Source organism: Pterocles gutturalis, unplaced genomic scaffold (genome assembly GCF_000699245.1).
Source record: "Pterocles gutturalis isolate BGI_N339 unplaced genomic scaffold, ASM69924v1 scaffold38410, whole genome shotgun sequence".
In the NCBI taxonomy this organism is placed as follows: Eukaryota; Metazoa; Chordata; class Aves; order Pterocliformes; family Pteroclidae; genus Pterocles; species Pterocles gutturalis.
The window spans coordinates 14,851-42,696 of record NW_010147176.1 but is presented as its reverse complement, the minus strand read 5'-3'; the positions used below and the strand labels follow the sequence as shown (position 1 = coordinate 42,696).

General features: G+C 40.8%; 1 protein-coding gene across 1 annotated transcript; it reads left to right on the top strand.

Annotated features, from left to right (window-relative positions):
- Positions 1 to 27,821, top strand: SFI1 (Sfi1 homolog, spindle assembly associated (yeast)). The gene is made up of 30 exons (XM_010085970.1): positions 1 to 20; positions 2,078 to 2,257; positions 3,323 to 3,394; positions 5,612 to 5,719; positions 6,022 to 6,116; positions 7,355 to 7,472; positions 7,737 to 7,839; positions 8,402 to 8,558; positions 9,312 to 9,473; positions 9,906 to 9,976; positions 11,142 to 11,234; positions 11,608 to 11,705; positions 15,472 to 15,553; positions 16,449 to 16,627; positions 16,870 to 16,945; positions 17,705 to 17,800; positions 18,224 to 18,300; positions 18,938 to 19,040; positions 19,540 to 19,636; positions 20,115 to 20,275; positions 20,711 to 20,785; positions 21,079 to 21,153; positions 21,524 to 21,700; positions 22,443 to 22,684; positions 23,651 to 23,746; positions 24,372 to 24,630; positions 25,328 to 25,472; positions 26,241 to 26,364; positions 27,081 to 27,183; positions 27,714 to 27,821. The coding sequence occupies exons 1-30, from the start codon at positions 1 to 3 to the stop codon at positions 27,819 to 27,821; spliced, it is 3,552 nt and encodes a 1,183-aa protein (XP_010084272.1).
- The last annotated feature ends 25 nt before the right edge of the window (positions 27,822 to 27,846 follow it).

Here is a 27,846-nt window from a genome sequence, read left to right as displayed (position 1 = left end):
ATGGAGGAATCCAGAAGCAGGTAAGCAATAATAAGATGCTACCTTATTGAAGACTTCAGCTGTAATTTATTTTTTTCTATTATGACATCTTTTGCATTTCATGGGACAGAAGAAAGTTGAGTTATTCTCACATGAGGGCTTATTGGTCTCTGTGGAAGATTATGAACCAGAAAGTGTTCCTCTTAAAAACAAAATTAAAAAACAACAAACAAACACACCACCCCCACCCTCAAACCCGTCATGAAACACAACTTTATGTGGGTTTACATTATCATAACGTTAAAATATAAAAATTATATTCTTGAGGTATTAGACTGAAACGTAAGATATTTGGATATAGTTGTTGGCCCAACCACAGATTTGTTCTGGGGTGTTAGTTCTCTTATTCTTCCCATGTTTTTATTTGCTAACTTTACAAGGGAGAAACAATCCCTCTTTGACTTTTATTTTTCATGGTTACTTGCCATAAGTTCTCATGGACATGGGCTATCATCAATAAATATACGTAGTGCATACAGTCTTTAAAATTTCGGAAAAATCTGCTAAAAATTACATATGTTGGAAAATCATTAAGTACTGGCATGCCTTAGACTGTAATACAAAACTTTAACATTTTCTACCCAGGCTTGATTTTTTGACTACTTTGTATTACGTTGTCATTGCAGGTAGTCAGACCGCATTTAACTCTGAAGCAGATTAGATGGTTTTAAAGGGAATTGGGCCTAATAGACATGTACAGGAACTTGTGCTGAAAGCTGTTTTGCATAAATTTAAAAGTGTCTGAAACTCTTTCCTTCAGAAGTGCGTACAGTTGCCTTAACTGCACATCTTGACATGAACAGAATTCTTTTGTCTGCTGGATGGCACCCACCTCTTTAAGAAAACATTCAAATGCTATTTTATTTGAGAACAAGAATTCGTTTCACACAAAATATAGGACTTGATCTCTTTCATTCGCTTTGTTTTAACTCCTTGCAGCTTCCTGGAACAAGCCAAAAATACTGTATTTCCTCCAATGAGTCGGGGGGGGGTGTTTTGATTTTGTTGTTTTTTTTCCCCTTTCCCAATGATTTGTTGTTATTACTGTGAGAGGTTATTCAGCTGAACTCCTGCAACATACTAGTGTGGATTGTTCCAATAACTTGTTGGAACCAACATTTTTTTTTCTGGCTGCAGCCATGTTTTTCCTAGCTCAGTTCAGGTGGTTATTGGGGTGAGACTTCAGACTGTCCTCTTCTGTTGCCTGTTATGGAGTTCAGGAATGTGTTTGTGGTTCTAGTGTGCAAATTTTCAGGGTGGTGGCAGTATTTGTTTTGGGAAAGAAGCTTCAATACAACTGGTTCAGCAAGTTGTATCTGGTTAGATTTATTTTTTTATCATTCTTGTTTTCAGAAAATTACAGAGACAAAATACTTAGAATTCATAAAAACATACTTGCTATTTTTCACATTAGAACTACATAGGACAGTAAAGTGTATGGTGGAAAAAATATGCCAAATTTTGCTTTCTAGTGATGAGTATGTAAAAACACGAAGGGATTTTTAGGTTTTTTAAAGAAGAAAAACATTTAGTTAAAATATGAGCAAAACTAGGAAAGAGTTCCTTGTAAAGGAACTGTGTATGTAAGTGCATTTCACATTAAAATGAGAAATTCTCACTTCGGTTCCCTACTCCTCAAGATAATTTTTCAGCAATAGACAGAATACCTTGATATGTTGAGAATAAAAGGCAGAAAAACACATTCAAATCTTCTTTGTAAAGGTGCATTGTATGCACACGCATGGGAGGGGAAGCACAAATGCATTTTGGTGCTTTTTCATTTCAACTTCAGAGGAGAGAGGTATTGTCTGTGACGTGGTTGCACTGAAATGTGTCTTCCTGCTTGTCTTGAGGAAACAACTTTAAAATTCCAGATGGCAAAAAATGCCTGATAAAGAGACAATAAATGTGTTTTGACATTTTGTAGCTGACAACTTCTGTATGTGCATACCTCCGTTATACATGAATTTATTGAAATAATGCCACTTCTTTGCAGTTAATGTAGTTTTACATAAAATATTTCTTCTTTCCTTTTAAGTTCAAAGCCTCTGAAGGTGCATGAAATCCAACAGCTACCTGGGCATCAAATGCATGCAGCTGGGCAATCTGTTGCTCCCCTGTCTGCCAGACACCAGTTTCAGGACAGAGGTCATGACAGTCTGGATCAAGCTGGGCATACCTGGCATCAAAGGAGAAGGTTAAAAGAATTCCAAATCAGGCGATAAGTACAAAATGTATTTTTCACTGAATGGAACAGGGGGAACAGGCCTAAAGAAGTGTGTGTTTAGTAACACAAGTGCAGGCTAAGGGAAAGGTTTTTGTTTGTAGGCGTGTCAGACAGTTCTGAAGGTGTCTTGTGGTAACTTGAGGATATGCATTGGCATAGTCAGAGTTCATACATTTTTGATTTTCTAATGTAAAATTAAAAAATAGCTATTTAACAATATGCTTTGATAGGGGACTGCCAGGTGTAGTGGATTAGTCTTGCCTTCCTCTCGTGTTTCTTCTTTGGTTTGTTGAAGGAGTATTGACAAAGGGGGGGGATGGTAATTGTTCAGAGATTAAAAGCCTAATATTTGTTGAACAAGTGGAGCTGATGTAGCAACACAGACTTGCTGAAAGAGGGAGGCCCTGTTCATGGCTGTGTGCTTTCATTAATTACCTTGTGATGTCTTTAGTGCTTATTGGGGCCCTCTGTGAGCCAATTAACTCTTAAATCAATTTGAAAAAAAGGGAGGGAAAGCCTGATAGTGTCACAATCACAGATTAGTGAGTTGAACTGGTACTAGCAGAAGCTTGCCAAGAAGCAGAATTGCTGTGGGGGAGGTAAGAAGAAGGAAGATCTGCTGGTTTCAGGGGTAAACATTGGATTGGCTCAAGTATTCTGGAAACAAGTCTGACGCAGCTGGTTGACTTCAAGGAAACAGTGATATTATTGCTTCTAAATGACAGTCAGGCTCCCCAGTTAGTCAGCAGCCTGCTCGTTAGTATCACTGGGTGTAAGTGGGCTGCTTGGAAGGCATTTCAGCTGCCTGGCTTTCCTAAACAAGTATATCCCAATTCAAGTCTTGCAATGATGCATGGACCTCTATTTATGCTTGGTGGATTGTCCTGTCAAAGGTACTAATTTCAGGGTGTAAATATTATGTATATGGATTGATCTCTGTAAAACCAGACCCGTAGTTCTATTACCGAAGCTAGCACAGAAGTTCCTATTTTTACTGCTGCCTGGGAATTAACAGAGGAAGAGCACAAAGACAGCTAACCTTTCCTTATATTCCAGGTATCTAGCACAGAAATTCTTCTTTCTGTGGGCAAAAAAGACATTTGGACAAGTTCTGCCTTCCAAAGCCAGGTAGATAAAGTTCCAGAAATCACGGGTGTTTTTTGGTGGTGGTGGTTTGTTTTTTTTTTTAATATGGTTTAGTGCTGTACCATTGGGCTAAGAGACTACTGGCTGCCAAGACAATATTTGGGTGTCTTCTGAGATGATTTGAAGGTTTCTTTGAACACCCTTCTAGCTCCTGCTTCTTGTTTGTTTTTAATGATAATGGTTAAACTTTTCCAGCTAAATTCATAGGAATTGCAGTTGTCATGTTGAACTGTACAGGCATATAAGTGATGGGGTATGATTGTGATACCTGCTTTAACAGTTTTTCAAAGTTATAATCAGAGACAGATCTTGACATTCAGTTCACTTTGCAGTTTGCACTGTTCTTAGTGTATATCTATATCTGCTTTGTATCTGTCTGACTTTGAAATACCTGTGGCAGATGATTCGTTTCTGTTGTTAGTGTTCTGTCAGCTACTGAAAACCAACACTTTGATACTATTTTCTTGTTTTGCCTTAATTTGCATGTTCAATCTTGTTTTACCACACCCTTGGGAACTGAAGCGGTTCTCAGTGGAAGGACTTGCATTTGTTACAGTCAGAATAACATCAGGCCCTTTGTTATCCAGGGTCATTGTACTGCATTAAATGTATTCTGAGTGTGTCTGCCGTAGCGGTAAATGGAAGTTGTCCTGTGAACCTTGCCATTCTGTTGTTCTGTGCACTGAATTTGCACTACCTTGGCTGTGTGTAAATTCAGCACAGAGATTGTTTTACTTTTTTTAGGAGCATGAGTGGAAATATGTTTTATGAAGTTCAGCAAGAAACATAAGCAATAATTAATTGCCTTTTTAGGTTTAAGAGTCCCCAGTTCCCCATAGCTTTCATTTGCAATGTTCTTTTAATGCACCAAGTCAAAAAAATTAATGTATAGCTCATTTATTTTTTCTTTTTCTTTTTTTTTTCTTTTCTGTTCTGCTTGAGTTCTTGGAATGACTTAGCAGCTTGGCTTGGGGTAGGTAGCTATGAATTGCAACTTGTGAGAGGATTCATATCTGTTTGAGGGACCTCTAGGTATTCTGGGCCTAATCCTGTTGTTATCACAGACAGGACCAATTTTACTAAGCTAGTGGGATAGTTGTGATCCAAGTGTGTGAGTCTGGGCCTGTGTGCTTTTTATTTGTTAGCTTGTTTTCATGGGTCCTTATATTTTCCTTCTCTCCATCACAAATACAAAGAGATGAGAAATTTTTTGAAAGTATTTGTACTCCAGTTGATGAGACTTTCCATTTCTTAGGCTGCTACCCAGGTCATCTTGACCACGTAGAAAAATGTTTTAAAGTAAAATGTTTTAAATAATATTTTAAAATTTAAAAAAAATTAATTGCTTGAAATAGTAGATTATGACCATTATTTTTAGTTAGGTGATCGAAATCCTAATTCTTTTATGTAGACCCTTCTATATTTGAATTTTTAGTTGTTCACAATTCAGTTGAAATTTAGAATCACTTCTTACCTGGGCAGGTGTATTTTAATTAGAACTGTGTGTAAAAGCAGAGACTGTTCTACTGAGGTTAAAGAATTTGAAGGTCACTGTGACTTGTGAATCCATATTGTGCCTGGCTTAGCATCCATTGGAAGGCGAAGGTATATGAGCAGATGAACAGCTTTGATTTTAATGTAGATGATGCGCAACTTGCTGAAGGAGTTTGTAAGCCTATTTGAAGTGTTCTTTGGGAAGATTTTACGTTTGGGGTGACTTGAGATCGGCATGTTGTTTCTAACAACTCAATGGAAATATCAAAGCATTATAAAATCTGAAGTAGCTTTTGTGTTCGTTTCTGTACATAAAAATATTTTGTGTTAAAGAACAAATTCAGCAAAGAAAATATGTGTCATTATCAGCTGTGCTGTTTTTTAGAGTAAAACACAGAACTGAGGATAAAAGATGAAAGTTGTTTGTAGGTGTAAAGTCAACTGGCACTCTGGTATTTGCAAGTCAGTTAACAACATCTGTCCTTGACTTTAAGTGAAGTATTTACAGTCAGTAAGCTGATTGCTTCTTGTCATACTTAATAGAGTCTTGGAATAAAGTGTCACAGTAGGGTAGTGGTGTTGGATGTTGTTAGGCTAATCAGCCAAGACTGGAAAAGAGGTACCATAATCTTAATGAAAACTGATATGTGGTCAACCTGGAAACCTGTATGAAGTTTGCCATGTCCAAATCTTTCAACTGTTTAGATGCTTTTGTGACCAGAAGGTTCTACAAAAAACTTTTCAAGAGTGGAAGGAGTGGTGGACTGTTTGCAGAGAAAGGAAGCTCAGCCTCAGAGCAGCCAGCCATTACAGGTTTGTGAAATTATTTCCTATTATTGTATGTATATAGCAGTGTGAGAAATTTTCCTTAGGTTCTGAAGGCGTTATTGTAAGCACGTAACATTAACAGTATCTCTAGGCCAAGAGCAATGTCTTCATTGCTTATTTGCATATGTTAATTCCCCTCTGTATTTTTTTTTTTTGGTTGCTGTTGTCTTAGAATGAAGTCAAGATTTCCTATCCAACATACCTTTAGAGTGCAACTGAACTTGAAATGATCCTACTTCTAGGCATTGGTAGATACTTCACTGAATGGCACTTTTTTCATTTTTCAGGCATTTACTCCATAATTTGGTGTTCAAGGCTTGGAGAGCCTATGTATGCCAGCAAAAAGGAAAGAGGAACAAATACTATGTTGCAGAGTCTCATGGTAAGTGTAGAGGTGGTGGTTAACTGCCTTTATTTGGGGACATATTGAGATGGGAATTTCCAAAAGGAACTGTTTGCACAGAACGTGTCCCTTGTACACGTTTGCACATTGACCTCCCCCACGCTATGGAAGTGTAATGGTTTTAGGTACAGATGGTTGTCTGTCTAAAGCTGGTGGGGGTGGGGGGGTCTGTTTGCACTACTGTGTAGCTTTATAGTTGTTTAGGGATGCCAGTGAATAAGCTTAAGGGCCTCTCCATCTGCTCTGCATTGTGGTGTTTGTTTCTGCAGAGGTGGGTGGGTTGGTTGGTTGTTTTTACTTTATCACAATATATGTTCCAATAGATCTTTTTTTTTTTATTTTGTAGAATATGTTATTGGAATTCTCTATCAACTGTAGCTATAGAAGTTAGATACTAATTCCCTGTGGTATTAATGGCACATATTTTATCTGTATTCACTATTCCTTCCAGCTTGTGTCTTGCAAATGAAAGGAAGCCTAGTGAGGCCAGAGTACTTACAGAAGCAGCTGTGTGCTATTTAGTCAAAAAGATAGAAAAGTGACCTATTAATACTTGATTCACTGGATCACAAGGAAATCTTAAAAAAAAAGTGTGTTTTTTAATGTGTGAAGTGGTATAGAATCAATGATGTTTTTTCTAATAACTTTTCTTCAATACTGTCACTTCTGACAAGCCAGACTGTGAGGAGAAAGTGCAGCGCACTACATAAAGTGGTGAACTGGAATTCGTGACACCACTTCTGTTTTTAGCTGCATGACTAGCCTGCTAAATAAACTTGATTTGTTTCTGGTTGATTTCTCTGTTTGTAGTAGAGAATAACTCCTGAAAAGCTACTGATGAACCTGATGAACTTTTTTTTTTTAAAACAAACCAAAGAAAATCCTGTAATTCTTACTCAATAAGGTTGTTACACTGAATATATTATATACTCTGTAAGAACTGAAGACAAAGCAATGCCATTGTCTGATAATTCACGCTGCTCTGAACAAGTGGCACGATGCTGTCAGCGTTTCAGAGATTCTTGTCAATGTGACATCCTCAGCCAGGGTGGATGGTCGCAGCTGTGGCTCTGGTGGCTGTTGTTTCAGGGTTTCCCACGAGGTGTCACTGCGGGCTGAGGGGACTGGAGGTCAGGGACAACCGGTGTTATGGAGTGGTTAAAAAATGCCAGATTCTTGCATGAATTTAAGATGCTGTACTTTTTTGTTGTGCACAGCAAAGAAGCAAAAATTGCTCAGGACCTGGCAGCACTGGCTGGTTTATGTTGATGTTCAAAGGACAAAACATGAGATGCAGTCTGTGGCACTGGCATTCAGGGAAAGAAGCTGTTTGCGGTAAGAATGGAGTGGGAACAGGCAGAGAGGTGCTGATTATAAGACCATGGTTTTTGCCTGTGTTCTGTTATCTTTTCCTGCAGTGACTTTATTCCATGGTTGATTTTTTTTTGGGGGAGGGGGTGTTTCTGAATTCTTCTGGTATGCCCATAGACTGTGAATTTGAAAGATTATTGTTCATACCTTTTTCCAGTGAGAGAAAGGTGATTTCTTGCACCAAACTATGGAACCCGGGTTTGAACATGTCTAACATTGTTTTGGCAGCATATCGTGGGCAGTATGGAGAAGACGACGCTACCAGAACTCCACCGGACATAAAATGAATGTTTTGGCTCTGCAGCATTGGGCCCAGAGCCTGCAATTTCGAGTAAGTCCCAGGAGCTCCAGCTGCTACTATTTGTGGTGTTTCAGTTGCATGCACATGTGACTAATATGTTGCAGATTAATAAAAAAATAGGCCTTATACTAATTTGCTTTGCAAATTGCAGTACTCATGATGGAAGAACATATTAGGACATGAGGAAATGGAATGAAGCTGTCGGGGCAGTTCAGGTTGGACACTAGGAAAAGGTTCTTCACCTGGGGGGGTGGTCAGTCTCTGAAACAGGCTCCCAGGGAAGTGGTCATGGCACCAAGCCTGTCAGGCTTCAAGGAGCGTCTGGACAATGCTCTTAGTCACATGGTTTAGTTATAAGTAGTCGTGCGAGGAACAGGGAGTTGGACTCGATGATCCTTATGGATCCCTCCCAACTCGAGGTATTCTGAGATTCTATGAAGAAGCTCAAAATAATTTTTGCTCATGGCTTTCACTTTTAGATCTTACATGGAATTTCCTGTTGCTGGTGTTTTTCCTCTTGTCTTTGTTCTGCATCCCTAATCTTGTCCATTTTTTTCCCCTTACTGCCCTCCCTCCTCAATTGTTCTGTCAGGCTTGGTTGCAGTGGCGAGAGCTGTATTTATACAGCCAGAATGACAAGCAGAAGGAGACTAGGGCAGTAACTCACCATCAGCACTGGCAATTGAAGAGATGCATGGAAGCATGGCTTGGATACTTAAACCTCTGCAGAGCAAAGAAACATCAGAATGGTGAGTTAGGACAGAGTAGGGCTCAGCTTGTTTGCTTAGGGCACAGTGATTTTGGTTTTTTTTCTGTTCTAGGAGGTGCTGCAATGTTTCTGCTTGCTCCACAGATGATGACTGTACACTGTCACAGGCCTAGCTAGCTAAGGTTATATACAGAACTGTCAGGAATATCACCTGTTTTCCATGTGATTTAAAAGAAAATGCTTTATGGTTCCCTTGACAAAAACTTGCATGTTGCAAGTTACATTCTGACTGAGATATCTGTGAGGAGGATGTATTCAGGACTATTATCAGTCAATCTGTATGTGGATTTTTCTGATAATCAGAAACACAACTCGTACAGGGATGGTAAAGATCATTGCACCAGTTCTTTTGTTTCTTCCCTTGGAGTCACTGGAATAAGTTCAGACATTTGTGTGAATGCCTGTTGATTGGTGGCAGTGGAAAAAAATCCAGCTTGGATATCAGTGAACTGGTAATAGGAGTATGCTGAAACGTAAGCAACCTTGTGTATGTTGAACAAGTGATGCAGTGTCTTAACTTCCCCTTCGTAAGTCAGTACAGTATGTTACTGCTTTAAAACTGCTATTGTGATCACTAGGAAGAATATAGTCCATAGCTGAGTGTTACTAGGAATTCTTACCACCATTTTTCAGTGTTAGAGCTGCTGTCACTTTAGAACCAGTGGCTTAAATGTCACGGCTTCATAGCCCAGGACAGAACAAGTAATAAGTAATTTGTGTGTTTGTTTTCTAGAGCTGGCCCACAAACATCACCGAAGCAGGATAGTCCAGCAGTGTTTCTCTGATTGGCGGCTGTTGTGGGAGTGCAGGAGAAGAATGCGTGCTCACCAAAAGGACATTGAAAAACTAGCAGGAAGGATTGCCTTACGGAGAGTCTTTGCACACTGGAAGCATTGTATCCGATCTGTATTTGTGCTCTAGCAGGGACAGGTTAAAAGTGTTCCTGTGGAGGAAAGATTTGGTTAATAAGCAGGACTGTTGTGCAGTAGCCTAATGTTATAATTAGAAAGATGTGTGTAAGTCCATACTAACAATTAATAAAACCATTGCAGCTACAGCATGTACAGCCTGTTGACAGCTAAGAGACTGCAGAAGATAATTTAAGGTTGGGAAGGAATTCCTTATTTAACAGTGAGTCAGAAATCTGTTGTGGTAAGCCAGCAAAATCTAAAAACTTGACTGTAACCAAAACATGCACAGGTGGCAGTGCTGGAAATTCAAATATTGAAGCAAATTTAGATGGAGATCTAGTGCCCCTCTGTGGAGAAGGTTGTGTATGTATCAGGATGGATGTTTCTGTGTAAAAGGCACTTTAACTCAGTGACAGATGTTGTAATGTGTGTGGAAGAGACTCGACAGCGGGAGCTGGCTGAAAAACACTACAAGCAGCATCTGTTGGTAAGAGCACTGTTATGTGTCAGGTGGAAGAGGCTGTGGAGAGAATTTGCATACTTCTGACTGGCAGTATGCCCTTAATACTCACACTGGTGTGTGGGTGTTAAACGGGGGATACACCATTTTCTACCATGGTGAGTTTGGATCGGGCATCAGGTTTCTAAATTCCAACTGTTCTGGAATCTGTCAGTTGAATCCAGATGGGGAAGCGGTGCTGCTCACCAAAATAGTCATTCTTCCAGTTGGGAAACTGGTGAAGTAGCAGATAAATCTTGATGGTATTGGGCTACCATGCTCCCTGGCCATTTCACCATGAGATTGCATTTTCCTCTTGATTTTCTTTGATTTTTTTTTTTCTTCTCACCTCTATCCCATTTTTTTTGTCTGCTCACACTGTTTTGATACAAGAATTATTTTTTTCGTTTTGGAGTAATGCATGCATGCTTCTTCTCACATCAGTCCAAAGATAGTTTATTGCTTATGCAGGTAGTTGGGCAAGTGTGTCTCATTAAAAAAAAAAAACAAAACAAAACAAAAAAAAAACCAAACAAAAAAACAAAAAAAAACCAAACACAAAACAAAAAACCAAAAAAAACCAAAACACGAGAAATCTTTTTTGGAACTGAATTATTTTCAAGTGTGGATCGGTACCGATCATCAAAAGAATGGCAATAAACTTGTTTGGATCATAGATTAAGAACATTAGTGACTAAAGAACGCTTTAAGGCAGGATGCTCTCATAATGCCATTTACCATGGTTATCCCTGAATCAAGGTACTGTGGGACTGTAGACCAAAAGACCTTCTGCAGAGGAAACCTGAAAGGGAAGTGGATCCTTTCTATTTTTGATAAGGAGCAAATTATGAATCTTGAATTGGAGGAGATAGATTGGGAAAGGACTTGGGTAGCTGTGTTGATGGCTGAATAAGGAGTTAGATGTCTCGCAGTAAAACCCTGGGAAAGTGTAAGGGAATTTTAGCTTATCTGGAGAAGTGACAATTTGTGAGAGGAAATTGATGCATGGCTTTGATGACAAGTTCGTAAATCTTAGCTATTGCAAGGAGTAGCATGAAATATAGATGGTCTCGAAGGAGCAGCCAGTTCTAAACTTATCAGTGCTTGGTGGTTTGGATTACATTAAAGTTATGTATGTTTCTTGTTGTTACAGAAACATGGGTTTAAGGGTCTTCAGCAGAATGTCATGAACACTCATCTTCAGCGAATGAGAAAAAATCTGTCATACCGTCAGCATCAAGTTACAGTGAGTTTGACTTTTTTTTGTTCTTGTGTTAGTTTTTTTTGAGCTTCCACTTTATTGGCTTTTCTTTCACCTATAAAATAGTTTTTTATTAAATCAGTGGCTTTGTTCCTAAATACTAATAGCCACAGAAAATCTCCTGTGTAAGTCAGCTGTCAGTCTTAGATACATTATTTTACTTTTCTGTTTTCCTGTGTTTATGGTGACTTTTAGCAGAAAAATTCATAGCAGGTTGTAAACCAAGTTTGGAATATGAAGTAGTACAGGAGGCAAACATTGCAGCATGCAGTTTCAGTAGGACTTTTAATAATTTATTTCTTTGCATTCTTTTCCTCCTGTGATATCTATGTGTTTTTATATCTCTGTTTTGTTTCAGGTGCTGCAGAAGTTCTGGAACCGTTGGAAATCCCATTTGGAAGAGAAGGAGGAACAGCAGCAGCAGGCCTTAACATCAGTGGCTCATGCCCGTTATAGGTACACAGAGAAATAGTAATATAAATTTGAACAAATGTAGGATTTGTGGGCCTTTGGTTCTCTTTTAAAATCTGGTATTACCTTTGGGGGGCATGACCATCCTGATGCCAATTGCTGTTGTATTTTCTGTGAATAATGGACAATTTCCATCTGCTTCTCTGTGAAATGTGAGAGGGAGATTGATTAAGCCTATCTCTGAGACTTGTTTGGATTTTTTTACTGGTAAGAGCAGTAGGTTGCAGCATGAGCACGGACAAAGCTCTAAATGCTTGCTGCTTTACTTTGGGGAGGAGTGGGGGGAGTTGATGTCTCATGTATGCTACCTCTGCTGCTAGAGGTACTCTAAGAGCAAAGGTAAGGCTTTTTTTGTAGAATCTAAATGTATTTAGTCCTAGGAATAAGTCAACATTAACAAAGCAGCTAGACGGCTTTTAAATTTGACCTGTGGAGTTTGGTGGGGAGTAGGTGTGTGTTGTTATGAAATTGAAAGGGTGTATATTTGATTCTTGTATTTCCTCTGTCTGTTGGTTCTTAATGCTGCTTTCAGTTGGTTCCAAAATTGCAGGATGTGCGAATACTCTAAACTTTTGGCTTAGAACTTTCTTGACTTTTGGGTGAAGCTTAGCAGGAGAGAATGAGACCTCTGTAAGACAGGTCTGTGCTGCTCAGTACAGCATGCTCAGCACCCTGCAGTCCTCGGATCCTGGGGCTAGTGTTGAAACTGAAAACACTTCAACCAGAGTATTATGGTGTTCCTCTCAAACAAATGAAACCTGTTGAGACATCCCCATGTTAGCATATTAGTGCAATGAGCCACATGGAATTGCTTGGCTTAAATTAGATGCAGGGTAGTAAGGGAAGGAAGGGAAGCTTAGTTCTGCCATGCAGGCTTAAGTGTGGTGTTGTTCCTCTGCTTAGCAGAGTCTGCATTCAAAAAGACATTTAATTTACTAAAGCTCTGAGAACTACCTTGTAGTCTAAACAGTGTCTTCCACTCAATAAAATTTCTATCTCATTTATTCTAATTCTCCCAGCAGAGTTTGCTTTAAGTATTAAAATTTTCTTGATTAAGAAAGACTAATATGACAAGAGTGACTGATAATACTTGGCACTGAGTTAGAGTTGATTCTTGTTTTATTTTCAGGGCATAATTATTGTACAAATCTCTCTAACTACCTGATATCTTGGCATCAGGATCACTTTGGTTTTGCTCAGAGGTTACTGAATAAATAAGAAGCATTACTGCGGTTACCTGTCTTACAGTCAGTTGCAGTGTGCGCGGTTGGATTCAATATGAAACAAACAAAGATGTGCCTGTAAGCTTTAATTTTGCCTCCAAGACCAATGTGGAACTCATAGGAAAAGAACCTGAACTCAGAATGATAATACTGGTTGTTTCACCACACTCATGCCAAAATAAATCTGTTACCACTACTAGAGTTATTTTGATGTAAGCTTACAGTGTGAAATTGAGTGAAATTACTGGGAATCTTTCTTTAGAGGACCTTGGCATTTCTGTTTTCTGTTAATGTAAATGGATGCTATGGGTTCTTATCACCTCTTAAAATTTGACCACTAGCTTTTGTCTCAGGCTAATGATGTATCTTGTTAATTACTTTTTACTGGCATGTTATGGGGGCACAGACATGCACAGGAGTTACAAGAATGTGTACTTGTTCATTGTGGGAATCGGAGGTGGGGGAAATATTGAGAGAAGAAAAATGTATTTGCCTTTTTGAGATGCCTTAAAGGCCTTGCCTGGGCTTATATTCTTAACCGTGGATTCAGTGCTGCTTCTTCAGGTAGGATTGTGATTTATGATGCTATTAAAACCTATTTCCCATTTTCTGTATTAGAAGACTGAAAAGAAAAAGTTTGCTTTCCTTGGAAAAGGGCATGTTTGGAAATATGTTCTTACAGGGAGTCCCCTCCTGGGATAGTTTTTCCTCTGCAAGTTGAGAGAAAAAAAATGTTTTTAGCATTGAATCTTCTTTCTTAGTAGTCTTGGGACTTTACACCTTTTATTGGCAGAAGATGGTCACACCCTGTGTTCTAGATTCGTACCTTTCTCTCATCAGAAGCATGGCTTCACAGTTGAAAAACAAGTTGCAGAAAGTCTGTTTTGCCTTGGATATTGGCTTGCTTTCTGGGAGTTTCACAAATAGGTTTGGAGGGCAGGTTGAATAATGAGGGCAGCTGTGTTTCTGCAAGCAATTAGGAGTTTTTCCAACTGGTGTGAGTGCAGCTGTGGTGCGTTAGCTTACCCCCAAGAGACAAGGAGCGAGAAAGGCCTCAAAGACTCAGGAGGTTAAGCTTAGTGAAGATGAGTTGGAGCATGCAACTGCTGCAGTGCAACTGATGCCTCTCTCACCAGGGAAGGGGTAAACAGAAGGTTTGAAGGTTCTCATGGGTTCTGTAGCCATACCCTGATTCCATGAGTCAGGGCTGGTTTTGTGTGCAATATTTTCTCTTTAGAAGGTGTATAAATGAAGTTCTATTTCCTGAACACAAAAGAACAAATTGTAAGAAGCGTGTTCCTTAGAGCTCTGGGGCTGCTTTCCAACCAGACTTAAGTAAGACTTCCATGGCAGCTTGCCAGAACTCAGCTTCCCTGTTGGTCTCTGCGTATATGTGCTGTGTCACCAGGCAGTGCCTGGCTGTTGTGTCCAGTGGCAAGACCCAGGAGGTACCCCAGCAAAGCCATCAGTTGAGGTTTGTGGCTGTCTGCAGATCAAAGGCTTGCTGGCAATGACCAGTAGCCTCCAGGAAGATTTACTTAACTCATGTTGTTTACCAACCTATAATCTTGTAACGAGCTGGAACAGCTACCTACCAAAAATTACCTTCCAGGTAATCTAAAATATCTTTTAGGCAGACTAAAGAAGAGCCGAGACTTGCTGACAGTCTAATTCGTACACCCACATGACTGCGTTCTGGAGATCGCTGATGTGGTTTGAGCTGGGTACTCTTTCTGCTGGGCTGTAGCACAGGCTTCTGGACTAAGATGCTTCTACCATATACTTGTTCTATGGGAGAGATGTATCGTGCTCAATCACAAATATATATCAATTGCTTTTTTGGGATACTAGTTGATAATTATTCTGGTGCACCCCTGGGGAGGAGGCAGACTAGCAAGTAAGTATTATCTTCATCTGGAGGGAAAGAAGCTTTGAAAATGAAGGCAACTAGCTTGATCTTGTTTGTAAAAGAAGGCTTTGGTAGAATCCCTTCAGTGTTGAGATGGGACCATGCTGCTCTTTATTATTTGTTATAACTTTTTTCAAGTCCTATTACAATGTTTGTTTGTTGTGTTTTGTTTTGTTTTCTTTAAATAAAAAAGTAGAGTAGGATTTTCAAAATATTTCCAATGGAGGAGGGAGTGAACTATATTTACAGTGGAGAAGAAATAAAAAGTTACTGTATAATTTTTTAGGTGTGTGTTTTTATAAATAAAATTAATTGGTCAGAAGTCAGAACAATCTTTTGAGTGATCTGAATGAAAGCAGGGAGTTCCAATAACTTCAGAAAAAATGAATTAATCTTGTCTCATGTATTCTGGGTAAGATTTCAGGGGACAAATTGTCTGTTCTTTAACCCAGAGAATAATGAGGACAATAGCTGCCTGATTTCCAAAGAAGACCTGTGTGATTTGAAAAATCAAGTAACTATTTAAGTTGTAGATGGATTGGTCTTCTGAAATTCAAAAATCAATCTCTTTTCTGAGGGAACTCTCTCCTGTGCTGACATTCTCCCTTTTTGCTTGCAGGCGGGTGTTGATGAGACAGGCATTTGACACGTGGTTGCTGAGGGCATGCAAGCAGCAAGAATACCGAATGGGAGAGAAGAGGGTAAATGTAACTCTTCTACATGGCCTTGCTTAGGAAATAGAGGGGATGATTTCTTAGTCACTGTCTGTGAACATCATTTAGCCTGAGATGGATTTGGGTGTTGTAAATTCCCTTTTCCCTGCTAGGTCAAGTCAGGGGAAACAGATTACATCTAATATTTACTAATCACCTTTTTTAAGTCAAGCTGTTTATTAATAATAGAATCAAGCTGTTATTATAAGGGTATAACTGTTCACACAGGTCATTCACTTATTCCCTCACCCAATAAATACATGCATGCTCTCTCTCTCACATGCTGTTTCATAGTTACCTGGTTGAAATAATAGTAATAAGGAGCCAACCCCAACCTATTTAAGAAGTGCTGGGTTGTTACTGGCAAACTAGTTGCTTCTAGACAGGTGTCCATAAAGTCCCTTAAGGGGTCCTTAATTTCCTAAGATGCATATATAATCCTATAGTCTTTATTGCAGCCATCGCAGCCTTTTATGTGATCTGAGTTACACAACTCCTAGTTGATGGTAGTGTGTGTGGGTGGCCTTGTGCAGATATGGCTGACTCTTGGTGTTCTGAGATTATCAGTTCTTGTGAATTCAACAGGACTGGTTTCTGGAGCTTATCGGTTCTTGGGAGTCTTTCACATGCTACTTATCAGCTTGTATTTTTCCTCTCTTTGGCTTGTGGTTTTCTGGTGACAGTTTCTCCACCCACATGCATATAGGTATCTGTAGAAGATGTTCCCATAAACTCACAGCAGAGGGGCTTTGATGACATATGTCCATTGCTGTTCAACATGAGAAGAGGAAAACAAACATTGGACAGTTCTGTGCGTGTCACCTTTAAGGAATTGTCTAAGTGCCTGTGTCATGAACTCATTGCCACCTTCTTTCCATTATAGGCTGTACTTCATTTTGAAAGGCAGCTATTGCTTTATTTCTGGTGCTTCTGGCGTAGAAGAACAGCTGCACGTTTGGAGGAGCAAGAGGCCTTGGTTCATGCAACAGATCACTACAGTAACCTGCTGCTGCTAAAGGCTTTCAGTCTGTGGAAGCAAAGTACTCAGGAGAGAAGAACAGAGTAAGAAGTTTTTTTAAAGGGAGAATTATTTGGATTGGCCCTGTGTTGGCCTGCTTTTGACAAAGCAGTATTTAATTCACAATGGCTCTGACTCCTTATTTGTGCTTTAAAATCTACTGGTTTGTCTTTCACTCAGTAAATGACTTACTGAAAACAGCCACTGTGGACTCATGCCTGTGCTAGAGGGGTTTAGTAACATGGATTGCATTGTAGGAGGAATAATTCAGTTATTTTTCCTACAGGAGGCTCAAGGAGAAGCAAGCCTTAAGATTTCACTATTCAAAGTGTTTGCAGCAGTCTTGGAACAAATGGAGTGAGGTGAGAGAATCAACAGATGGGGAAGAGATTGAATCCTTTTTGTTATGTTCAGATTGCTTGTAACCATATGGCTAGAAATTAAATTGTTTATTTTAAACACTAGTCATTCTGAATCTCTCCTCCCTTTCCAGGTGGACAAAACCAATTCGGTGTAGGTGGAACAGGAATTGTATAGGGAGGAGGGGGAATTCTTCAACTTCTTGTTCACTTGTCCAGGTGTAGTGAGAATGAAACTATACTTTAGGAGATTTATCCAGGAATGTGACCACAATTAGTATGATGAAATTGTCCCTAGCCCGTACTGTGTACATCCTCAGACTTTACTGAAGTTAGAAGTTTGCAGCAAGGCCATGGTGTGTGGTCTGTAGTTGTGTACAGGTCATAGCAGGCCCTGTCAGGTGGCATTTCACTTTTATGCTGGGCCTTTTCCATGATGTACTAAATGTGCCTTGCAGCATGTCTTGAGAATCTGTGAGAAATTTTACAGTTGACGCTAGTCCATTGATCTAGAACTGTTAACTTGAGTGAATTGCATCAGTCTGCAAGAGAATTCCTAAAAAGGGCAGGAAGAAAAAAAGAACTCAACTAGGCCTTTTGGAGGAATAGCAGAGTGCAGCACCAGTTTGACTGAGAACCTCTTGATGTTTCTCCAGAGACTGGGAATGGTCCTTTTCCCTCTGCTCTCTGCTATTGCCTGTTTTTCCTTCATCACGTGTATGTATCTTTTTTTCCCTTTTCTTTTTTCCTCCCTCCTTACAGTATGTGCGACATCAACGTGAGAAGTGGAGGAAGCTGGTGCAAGCAGACATGCACTATCGGCACAGGTTACTGGGCAAGACCTTGGCAGCTTGGAAGGTAGGAGGGAATGTCCTTTTCTTTGTGAGACTTATCTGTGTGTGCTTAAATGTTTCAGTGAGAACTGAAGAGCTGCCACGCTGTTTCGCTCTAGGTGCTTACACACCAAGGGTGCAAGGTATAGTGGAAGCTATTGCAGACAGAGTTGTATAAGCTCTAGCATTGCTTTTTGGAGCTAAAGAACCAAATATAATCTTGTGGTGGTGAAGGGAATATAATAGCTAGCATTAACTAGTGCATAATGACTTAATCTCAGAAAAGCGCTGTTTGATTTCAGTGGCTGTAACCTAATTTTTTCCCCCCTGTACTGTACTACTGCTACTACTACTCTACTAAGCTGCTACTAAGAGTTTCCAGATGCCTTCTCTCCTCAGAGATGTTGACAGTTTAGGGAAATTTTACCTGTCACCACTTTTCTTGCAGAGTTACCAACACAACGTACAGTGCATTCTGTACCAAGTAGCTGAAAAGGAGAAGCAGCACACTAGACGACTGCTGCGGTAAGCCTGTGTTTCCTTGTGAAGCGTGAGAGAGAAGTGACTGCACTGCAGTCAAATTACTCTTTCACTGACACCATTGTAAATTTTTGAGTGTTCAGTGCTGGGAATTGACTTTGCTGTGCATTGCTGTTTCTGTTCAGGTCATCTAGCTAAAAGAAGTCAACCTCTTCCTGCATTGCCATCTGTTTTGTTTTAACTTTTTAAATCTGTGTTTAGTCCCATGAGAGACACCAGATGGCAAGCTGTATTGTTCCCTGCAGTCCTTGAATTCTGACTGCTGTGATATTAAAGCAGCCTGGAAGACGTAGAGGCTGTCTTGCATTATAGTGAGGAGAGCGATTAAAGATATTATCACTTCGTATTGGTTGTAGTTGCTTTAGTTTTAACTAACTCATTTGTTTGTAGTGCTATACAACTTGAATCACTTGCAGAGCCTGACGGACTCAGCTTAAAATGCTGGATTTAAGGGCGTTCTGTTTTTGCCCTGCCCTCTCTTCAGCAGAGACCTGAAGGGGCAGAAGTTTATTTGCAGCTGTTTTTCGTTCCCCTGTGAGTGGGAAGGTACCAAATGAACAAGTGAAAATAATTCTTAATGTTTTTTGTTTGTTTTTTAACTTTTTATATATTTTGCTTTCAGACACTTTCTGTGTATGTGGAGAGAAAATGCCCTTGCTCTTATGTGTGAAGCTAAGGCAACTACTCAGGCAGATGAGCACTACAGGAGAGCAATCCTGTCAAAGGTAGGGTCTGTTTAGCAGACACCAAGGTCTAACTACAGATGCTACTTCAGGCAGGGGTCAGGTAATGCAATTAGAAGGACCAAAAACTTCATCTTAAGAGCCGCTACTAGGAAAGGTCTAAAAAGTGGGAGTCTTGTCTTCTTTTTACGTGAGTTTCTGAAACTGTTGTCTCTGAGTGAGCTCACAATTTTTCCTCTTCCTTCCTTTCTCCCCATTTCCTAGATGGGAAAACTAGTAGTATGATACAGCATAGTAGTATTACTGGGGTGGGAGAGGGTGGATGGAGGGATAGAAGAGAAGAATGCCTTGAAAAATGCTAGGGGGACCCTCTGAAATACTGCTGTATTCAGTTAATAGGAAATTTGCATTGTCTGTCTGAACCTTATGTGAAAAACTAGATGGAAAGTTATGGTGCCAGCGATGTGGAGTACATCGCTGGCCCTTCCGAAGAACATTGCAGTGTCAGTCTGTATCCCATCTCTTGTTTGCATATCTTTAGGTGTTGCTGCAGTGGAGATACGCTGCCTCACTACAAGTGTATTACCGTCAGCAGAAGATGACAGCTGTGATGGAGGCAAGAAGACATTTGGATATAGGTGAGCTGACAGAAATATTGAACTCTCAAAAGACTTAGTTATCTGTGTACAATCCTGAGAAAGACATGGCTTAGTAGGGCAGTCTTTTGTGTCATCAGTACAGATGAAATGACTGGATGGTCTATTAATCTTATCAATTACTGCTTCAGTCTTTCTCTAGTAATCAGTACAGAAAGGCCCTCAAAGTTTGCAGGCATTTCCATGGTACCAGCCATGTTCTGGACATGAGGACTCTGAAGCACAAAGACGGCAAATAATTTCCTAAAGATTAGAAAGAATGTCAATGGCAGCAGGGAAGACTTATAAGTCACGGCTCACTGTTACCTGAAGTGTTTCATGATCCTTCTTCCCAGTGCTGATGAGTATTGTCACTGTTAAGTATTCCTAAAACAGTCTGGAAGATTAGCTGATCACTTGATACTCTCTGAGATTAATAGTCTCCTTTTGGTACGTTAGTTAATTTATCTTCTCCTAACAGTGCGTCTACAGACCCTCTTTCTTCACTGGAAGGAGTTAACTAGGGAGTCTCTGATGCTGAGGGCTCAGCAGCACAGGGCAGTACAGCACCACCAGCAGCACCTACTCCAGAAGTACCTCGTGAAATGGAAGAAATACCATCAGCAGTGCCTTGGGAAGATGGTAAGAAGGATCAACAACCTCCTCAGCCAGTGACCCAGGGCGGGAAGTTGTGGGTGTGGAGGACCAGGCAACATCCCCTGGTGAAGGGAATGATAGTCTTTTGGGTGAGGAGGAGCATGACAGCCTTGAGCATTGAGGAGGAAGACACGTACCTGTGTCTTGCCTGAAGACTTTGATAGAACTAACAGACTTAACAAGAGATGACAAGCTGGGCTTGCCATGTGTGGGATTATTTACTGTTAATTAAATCCTTGCTGGGCTTGTAGATATTTGCAAATGGGGTTACGCCATAGGGCACTTGGATGTAGAGGGTGGCCTCAACAGAACAAGGGGAAGGTGATAAAGGCTGTTTGGTACCCATTCTGCTCTAGTGGCATTTGGCTCAGATAAGTGGGGTTTGTTTGCAGGTGACTTACTGTTCTGGTTGCCTTACAGCTACTAGAGAGACAGGGACAGCAGCTAAAGACTCGCAGACTTTGCTCTGCTTCCTTCTCTTGGTGGAAGACACAGGTAAGGAATTGTCCCCTGGGTAGGTATCTAGCTCCTTGCTGATCCTTGTCCCATCTTCTCATTCATATTCTATTTACATATGAGGACCAAAACAATTTATTTAAACGTTTTCTGGATTTTTGGTTCCATTAGCCCAAGAGACACCTTGCCATGTACTGGGTGAACTGAGTAGATCATTCTGCTATGGCTCCACCAGTACTTCCTCTTTGGAAGCTGCTCCATTTGGCCACTGTTTCTGGTGTGGGATGTGTAAACTCCTAACTTGGTTGCTGTGCATTTTTTTCCCCTGATAGACGTTGCAGCGGCAGTGGGAAAAGCAGAAGACAGTGCAAGCATTGTGGCAGTGGTCTCTCTCATTGCAGAGGAAGGTAAGGTGGTGTTGGGGCCAGGGACAGACAAGTGAATTTGCAGGTGTACAGATCATGTGCAGGTTTGACTGCAGTCAGCAGAGTGCACGCTGAATATCTGTTTCCTTTCATCTTTGGGGTGCTATATGTTATTTTAGGGTGCTGGAGAACTGCTCTTACATCCTCTTATCCGATTTAAAAATTTGCATGTTTTTCCCCATCCAGCCTCAGCTGACTTAAATCCCTTTGTCCTTGTGGTAGTGTCCTGCTGTTGCTGTAGCTCTGCCTCTTACTATCCAGTGGAAGGGAAAACGTTCCTGTCTGCAGGGGGAGTCCCTGGCCCAAAACCTGTCTTTGTAATGCTCACAGCTGTCTGCTGTTCATGCTGTAGGTATTTGATGCTTGGCTTGGATTTGCCAAGGGACAACAGCAGAAGAAAGATTGCGTTGAAAAAGCCATCGGAGTTTCCCATGCTACTCTTCTGAGAGAAGGTGTAACCCAGGTCATGAGGTGTACCGCTGACATAAAACAATTGCAGGGACATCTCCAAGCCCAGCACCGGCTGAAGGTGAAAGAGGCAAGTGATCGCTATCCAGGACTGATCTGCTCTGATCTGCCTTGTGTGTGTGTTTGTGTGTATGTATGTATCTTGGAGCTCTACATCTCGGCTCTTATTTGGATCTGACATATGCTTTTGCCTGTGGTTCAAAGCAGAACACCCTGGCCTTTCATTCAGCTGAGACTAGAGCACTTCGTACTTGGGTTGCTAATTGGGAACTTTTCTTAATGAAGCTATTTCAAAACTGGCCAATTCCTACTGTAGCCAGTATTGTTGGATGAAACCTTTGCATGTGGATAGGGTCTGATCTCTAAATTCTGTGCTAGAAGAAGCATTAGAGGCTGCATCTAATCCTGTGTTAGCTTTAGCACCGCTTATACCTTCAAATGTGGACTTGTGTCACTTCTGCCTTTAAGTGTCAGTCCATCCTTGTGTGTGGAAACAAAGATGGGGATGCCTGTATGCTCTCTTCCTGTTCCTGGGCAGCTTTCCCAGCTCTTTTCCAGGTTTTCAAGACACTAAGTTGTTCTGTTTGCTAATTTGCAGCCTGCCTCATTGCAGAAATACTCAAGTTAATTCTCTTTACCCAAATGTTACCACAGTGGACCTGCTAATTTGGCTTAGAGAGATGGTAGGGCTGTGAGGTCATCAGAAATCTCAGTTCCTTTCTGCAGTGGTGTTCTCCCTGGGTGCCGTGGTGTTGCTTCTGACTCTCAGCCATCAAACGCTCTAGTATTCATTGTGTTGGCAGGCAGCCTGCAACCTTCACCAGTCAGTGTACTGTTGTGCCATGCTGTGGAAACAGAAGGCTCTTTCCAAGAAATTAAATGAGCCTTGTTCTTTTCTGCCACCTCTGAAGAAGCAAGTGACATTTAAAGCGACTGATGTTAGCCCTGAGTCAAGAGGACATCCAGCAGAGAAAGAGCCATGGCCTTCAAAATGCAGTCACGTACCATTTCAGCTTGCTGGTGGGGACTCAATTCTCAGTGATCTGTGAGTGTAAAGTTCCAGTCCCTCCTGTGTTTCTCTGGCATGTATGTAGTTCTGAACATATGTAGCCTGTCTGTCTGTATCTCTCTCATTTTTGCATTTCCAGGTTTTCACACTGATGACTGTTAGTTCCATGCAGTTTTTGTAACTCTTTCTCTGACTGCATCATATGGCTGGCATTGCAGAGTTATATGAGAGCTTCTGCATAAAGCACACATAAGCCCACAAATAATGAAAGAATTTGTGACTTTATATTTACATGTCAGTGACAGGTAGAATTGGCTTAGCTATATACTTTCCCACTATGTGTTTGTATATTGTACAACTGTGAATTTGTAGAGTGTTGGTCATTTGTCATAGGAACAGTTACACACAGAAACATTTGAAAGATGTATGTGATGGGACTTTTACCATCATGAGAACTTCTCTTGCCTGAGTGGCCTACAGCTGTCACTGAAGCTCTTCTTTTTTTCACTGAAGTCATGTATAGGGTCTGATGAAATACTGAATATCAAGATCCTGGCTGTGTAGAAACTGAACTTCCTTCTTGCCCCTTTCGCCCCCCTGAGGAAGCTATTCCTTAAAAACATTCTTACTGATTGTGGGGCAATTGCAAGGAAGAATCTTCTGTTGAGTTTCTCCATCCAGGACAGGAGTCTTACAGGGAAATAAGGTGATAACTTCACATTTCTTTAAGCTAATGTATGGTGCCAGAATGAGGAGTTCTGCCTTGTTCAGTTCTGTCCCTTCCACCGCTCCCCATGTTGGTACAATCAATCATACTGTGAACCGGATTGTGACTTAAACAGAGGTCAAAATTTAATCTTTAAAAATTATTATTGCCTGCAAGGGGAATGCTGCAGAGCAGGGATGAATGATGGAATAGGAATGTTTCTTTAGCTGCAATGCCAGTTTATGCCAATTTAAAATAATCATGAATCTGGGGCGTTGTTTGTTTGTTCTTTTCAGAAATGCTATTCGACGAGCAAGGTTACCACCACAGAGGCCTGACTTCCTTCTGGAATCTCTACAAAGCAAGGAACTGCTGGGACCTCCTTTTACGAGGTAGAAAATCTGTTTTTAAAAGTAAAGAAAAAGAGGGTGACTTACAGTGAGCCTTATGCTATGCTTATCCCCTCAAATCCCCTTACCTTCATAATACAGAACATTCAGCAATTATGGGACTATGCATTGCTCTATGCTATCAAAAGGCCGTGGTGACCTTAAAAACTTTGGGTTTCTTATATGAAACAGACAAGAATAATGGAACTGTTCTGTAATTACTTTTAGAGAAGGGGAATATCTATCAATTCTCTGTCAAAGCCCATCTGAGATTGCTGCTTCTGCTACCCTTTCTCTCTTCCTCAAACCAAAATAAGGCAGGATTTCGTTAATGGGTTGAATTCACTGCTCTACAGAAATTGTTTCAGCCTGGATTAATGTGGAGAATTTGGAGCAGGGCAGGTAGGAGTAATGGAAACTTTAACTGCTTTGGCACTTTTTTTTTTGTTTTTTAAACCGTTGTGCGTGCTCTTTCTCTCTCTCTTGGGGTTTGCCCTGCATAGTAAAGCAGCGAACTGGAAAGCTCTGTGCAAGGGAATAACAAGATTGTCCCTTTTTTTGCACTGACTGCAAAGGACAAGACCAACAGGTTGCAATGTACAGGGACTTCATACTTCTTCCTTTACAGATCAGAGGCACCTTTTCAGCAAACATCTGTGAACAAATGTTCTGCACAAACTGGGAACTTAATGGTAATACCTCAAGTGGAAGAAAGTACCTGTAAATGTCCATCTCAAATGGGCAATACCACTCATTTGTATCCATCTCTCATCCATGGTGCTCTCCCCTCTGTGCCCCTGTGGACACGTGATGTGTGCCATGCCGTCCAGAGGCCAGAGCTAGGGTCTCCATCTTTTATGCCCCAAGTGAAAGCTGGAGCAGAAATGGTGAGTGTATTGCTGAAGGAAAAATTAGTGTGCTTACTGGGCTACTGTCAGTGTGCATGCTGCTTCTTGCTGGCTTTTCCTGCAGCTCCTCTGGACTGCCTATCTGGTTATTGAGCTGTTCTTGTTCTAGCTGTCATCTTAAAAACTGACCAAATTAACTGGTTGTGAATGCCCAAGAACTGCTTACCACCAGTCTGAGGCAATATTTCACTAGCTGACCAATCCACGTGTGTGTTGTACTGTAATTCCTGCCTTTTTTTCCTGATCTTGTGTCCTTCCTAGCAGGATGCTTTTCCTAGCAATGGACTTGAGAGTGCTTTTCCTTTAAAGAGGTCAGAGCAGTTACAGTTTGCCAAACAGGTTACAGCGATTTAAGAGTAACTCAGTTTAGTAGCAGTGGCTATGGCTGAGAGTCTCAAAAACTGAAACTGACTTGACCTGCAAGTAGGTGCTTGTGTTTTAAACTCCTTTGTTCCACACAGAATGGGAGGGGTTAGTCCTGATGAAATATCTCCATGCTAGAAATGAAAGAGCCCATGTCTTAAGCTCTGCTGCTTCTGTGGTATTTTATGAGAGACGCTAAGTGACTACAGGGGATGTCTCAGTGGGAGCAGGGCTTAGTGGGTCAGGTCCTACTTGTAGGGCTTATTCAAGAAAACCCTTTGAGGAGAAAAACAGTATCATTCTGACCTTGTAGAGAGGAGGTCAACCTGTGAGTGGTCACAAAGGAGCCCATTCCCAAGACCTTCAACAGGACTCTGTGGAGAAACTGCGACCAAACTTGCAGCCATGTTTGCTGTCACCTGAAGACTTGGTGGGAAAATGGAGTCATCAAACTGCAGGTAGGTCCTCAGCTGTAAACTGTAGCAGTTGCAAGTCCTACCCCAGCATGCACATGACTGCAAATCAACCCTGCAAAATGTGAGGGAGACAAGGCAGTCATGTATGCCTGTGTCAGGAGGTGAGGAACATCAATCATTCCTTTTTGTGATAGTAAAAGAGTTTTGTGGACTCTGCTCATTCAGGGGGCTAAAACCCCGTTCTAGGGATTGAAGGATGGGAACTGCTAGGGGTCAGCTTCTTTCAGCAAGAAATGTGCTCAAGTGCTGGGGCATTCATGTATGCAAGGCGGAATGTACAGCAGAACTCACTTCAGGAGGGAAGAATTCACCCAGTAAGGTTCTCTAAGTTTTCCCCATGCTTACAGTATGGTTGTAAAGGGGACGGATTGTGTCTAAGCACATCTCAAGATGGTGTTTTTAATGATATAAAGGCATTACATTTGTGTTCCATGGGCCTACTTACTACTTATTTACTTCTAGAGTAGATGTGAAACACTAAGTCATGAATAGGCCAAAATAGCATTTGTAGAACTAAACCATTCACTAGAGCATTTCTTACCTTTTTTTTGCATGTTTTAAACTGAGTCTTGAGAGCTGTCAGGACTCCTGCCCTCTCACTGTACCTGATCTCTTGGGTGAATAGGTACATGTCACAGGGTGACAAAATGCATGAAAAAGACTCGGGAGGGTTCCATCTTTCCTGTCTAATAACCTGACTTTGAAGAAACTTTTTCTTTCCCTTGCTTGTGCCTTGTACCTTCCATTCAGCTGAAGAGGAAGAAAGGGAGCGTGGTTCCAGAGAAGAAATGGCATTACAGAGAAAGCTGGAAGCTGAACTCCGACACATCCAACAGCAGATGCAGTACTACTACAGCAGGAAGCAAGAACTCAAGTACGTTGCAAAGGCCCTTTAGCCAGCCTTTCTTCATGCTGTCAACTCCGTATTGCATTTTTTTCTATATCTGCTTGGAAAATAACCTGTCTGTTCACCACAGAACTGTGAATGAAACAGAGATAAGTTCTAGAGATTTTTATTTTCTCCTTTTAATAGTTCACTCCAGGTGGGAGAGAGTACATGCACAACTTTCTTTGCAGTCAGCAAGTGGTTTAATTGGAGAAAGCATGACAAAGGTGTTATTGGGTGGAAATCTGAAGGCAATACAAATGAACTTGGCAGAGCAGCTGAAATTTAGCTTTTAGTTCTTTTATCATGAGGAGTGAAGACTTAGCTTTTCCAACTGTCAATTACAGAAAAAAAATATATGTCTGAGGTTTGACAACTTCTCTACTAGAACAAGACACTTAGAAAAATACTTAAAATTTAAGATTAAATTTTAAAAATTAAGAAAATGGGGCTTGTAGGGGATTCAGCTGTCAGGAAGGGAAGAAGTGAGCAACTCTAGGAGTAGGAAATAGAGACAACAGTTTTCAGACAAATTTCTCTGCTTTCCAGCATATTTTTTTTTAAATTTATTTTAAAGACCTTTATCATTCATTAGTTTGATACAAAAAGTTGGGTCTTATTGCAAGTATTGATTGCAGATCTAAGTTGGCTTAGACTGTTGAGCACCTAATTGGGATAAGAATCCTTCTAATCCATTTTATCAGGTCCTGCCAGCAGCAGGCACAGATTCTACAGCAGTGGCTAGAAATGAGCATGCAACCAGAGGACCAAGACAGCATACAAGGAGTTCAGGAAGAACTGGATCAGGTGTGTAAATAGCAAACAAACTGAAGTTACTTAAGTGATTATCACTATGCTATACACTTAACCTCAAGGCTGATGGTAGTTGTGAGGAATTGTATAGTAAGCTGTTATTAAAATGCCAAGAGAAGGGAAACCTGTAATCAGAAGAGGGCTGTCAAGCAGAACAGACTGCTGTGTAGATGTATTTTCTTATTTGATCAGAAATCAAACTCCAGCTCCAACAGACCTTTCTAAGGCTATTTCCGAGCTACACAGCAGGCTTTAGTAGATTCTGTGTCAAATTTTTTGCTGTGATTTCTTAGGACAATGGGAGCAATGCAAGTGCAGGTGTAGTGTAGCTACAGTCCACAAGTTCATACAGCCACGTGTGCAGGTCTAAAGCTAGCCTGTACTTGGCCATTCCTGAGTGACACAGTATGGTTCTTACGTGGGATAATATAAGGGCTGCTAGAGCTCATTGACTCTTCCTCTGTCAAAAAGACTAAATGCTGTCTTGCTGTACTCACAGCTTATACAATTGTCTTCACTTTCAGTTGCAGGTGAGGATCAACACTCTCACCAAAGCACAACTAAGAGAGAGACATCATGTGCAGAACCTGGTTGCGCGCCTGCGTGATATCCAGATTGCTCTGGATATGTAATGCATCTGAACCAGCATTTTCCAGA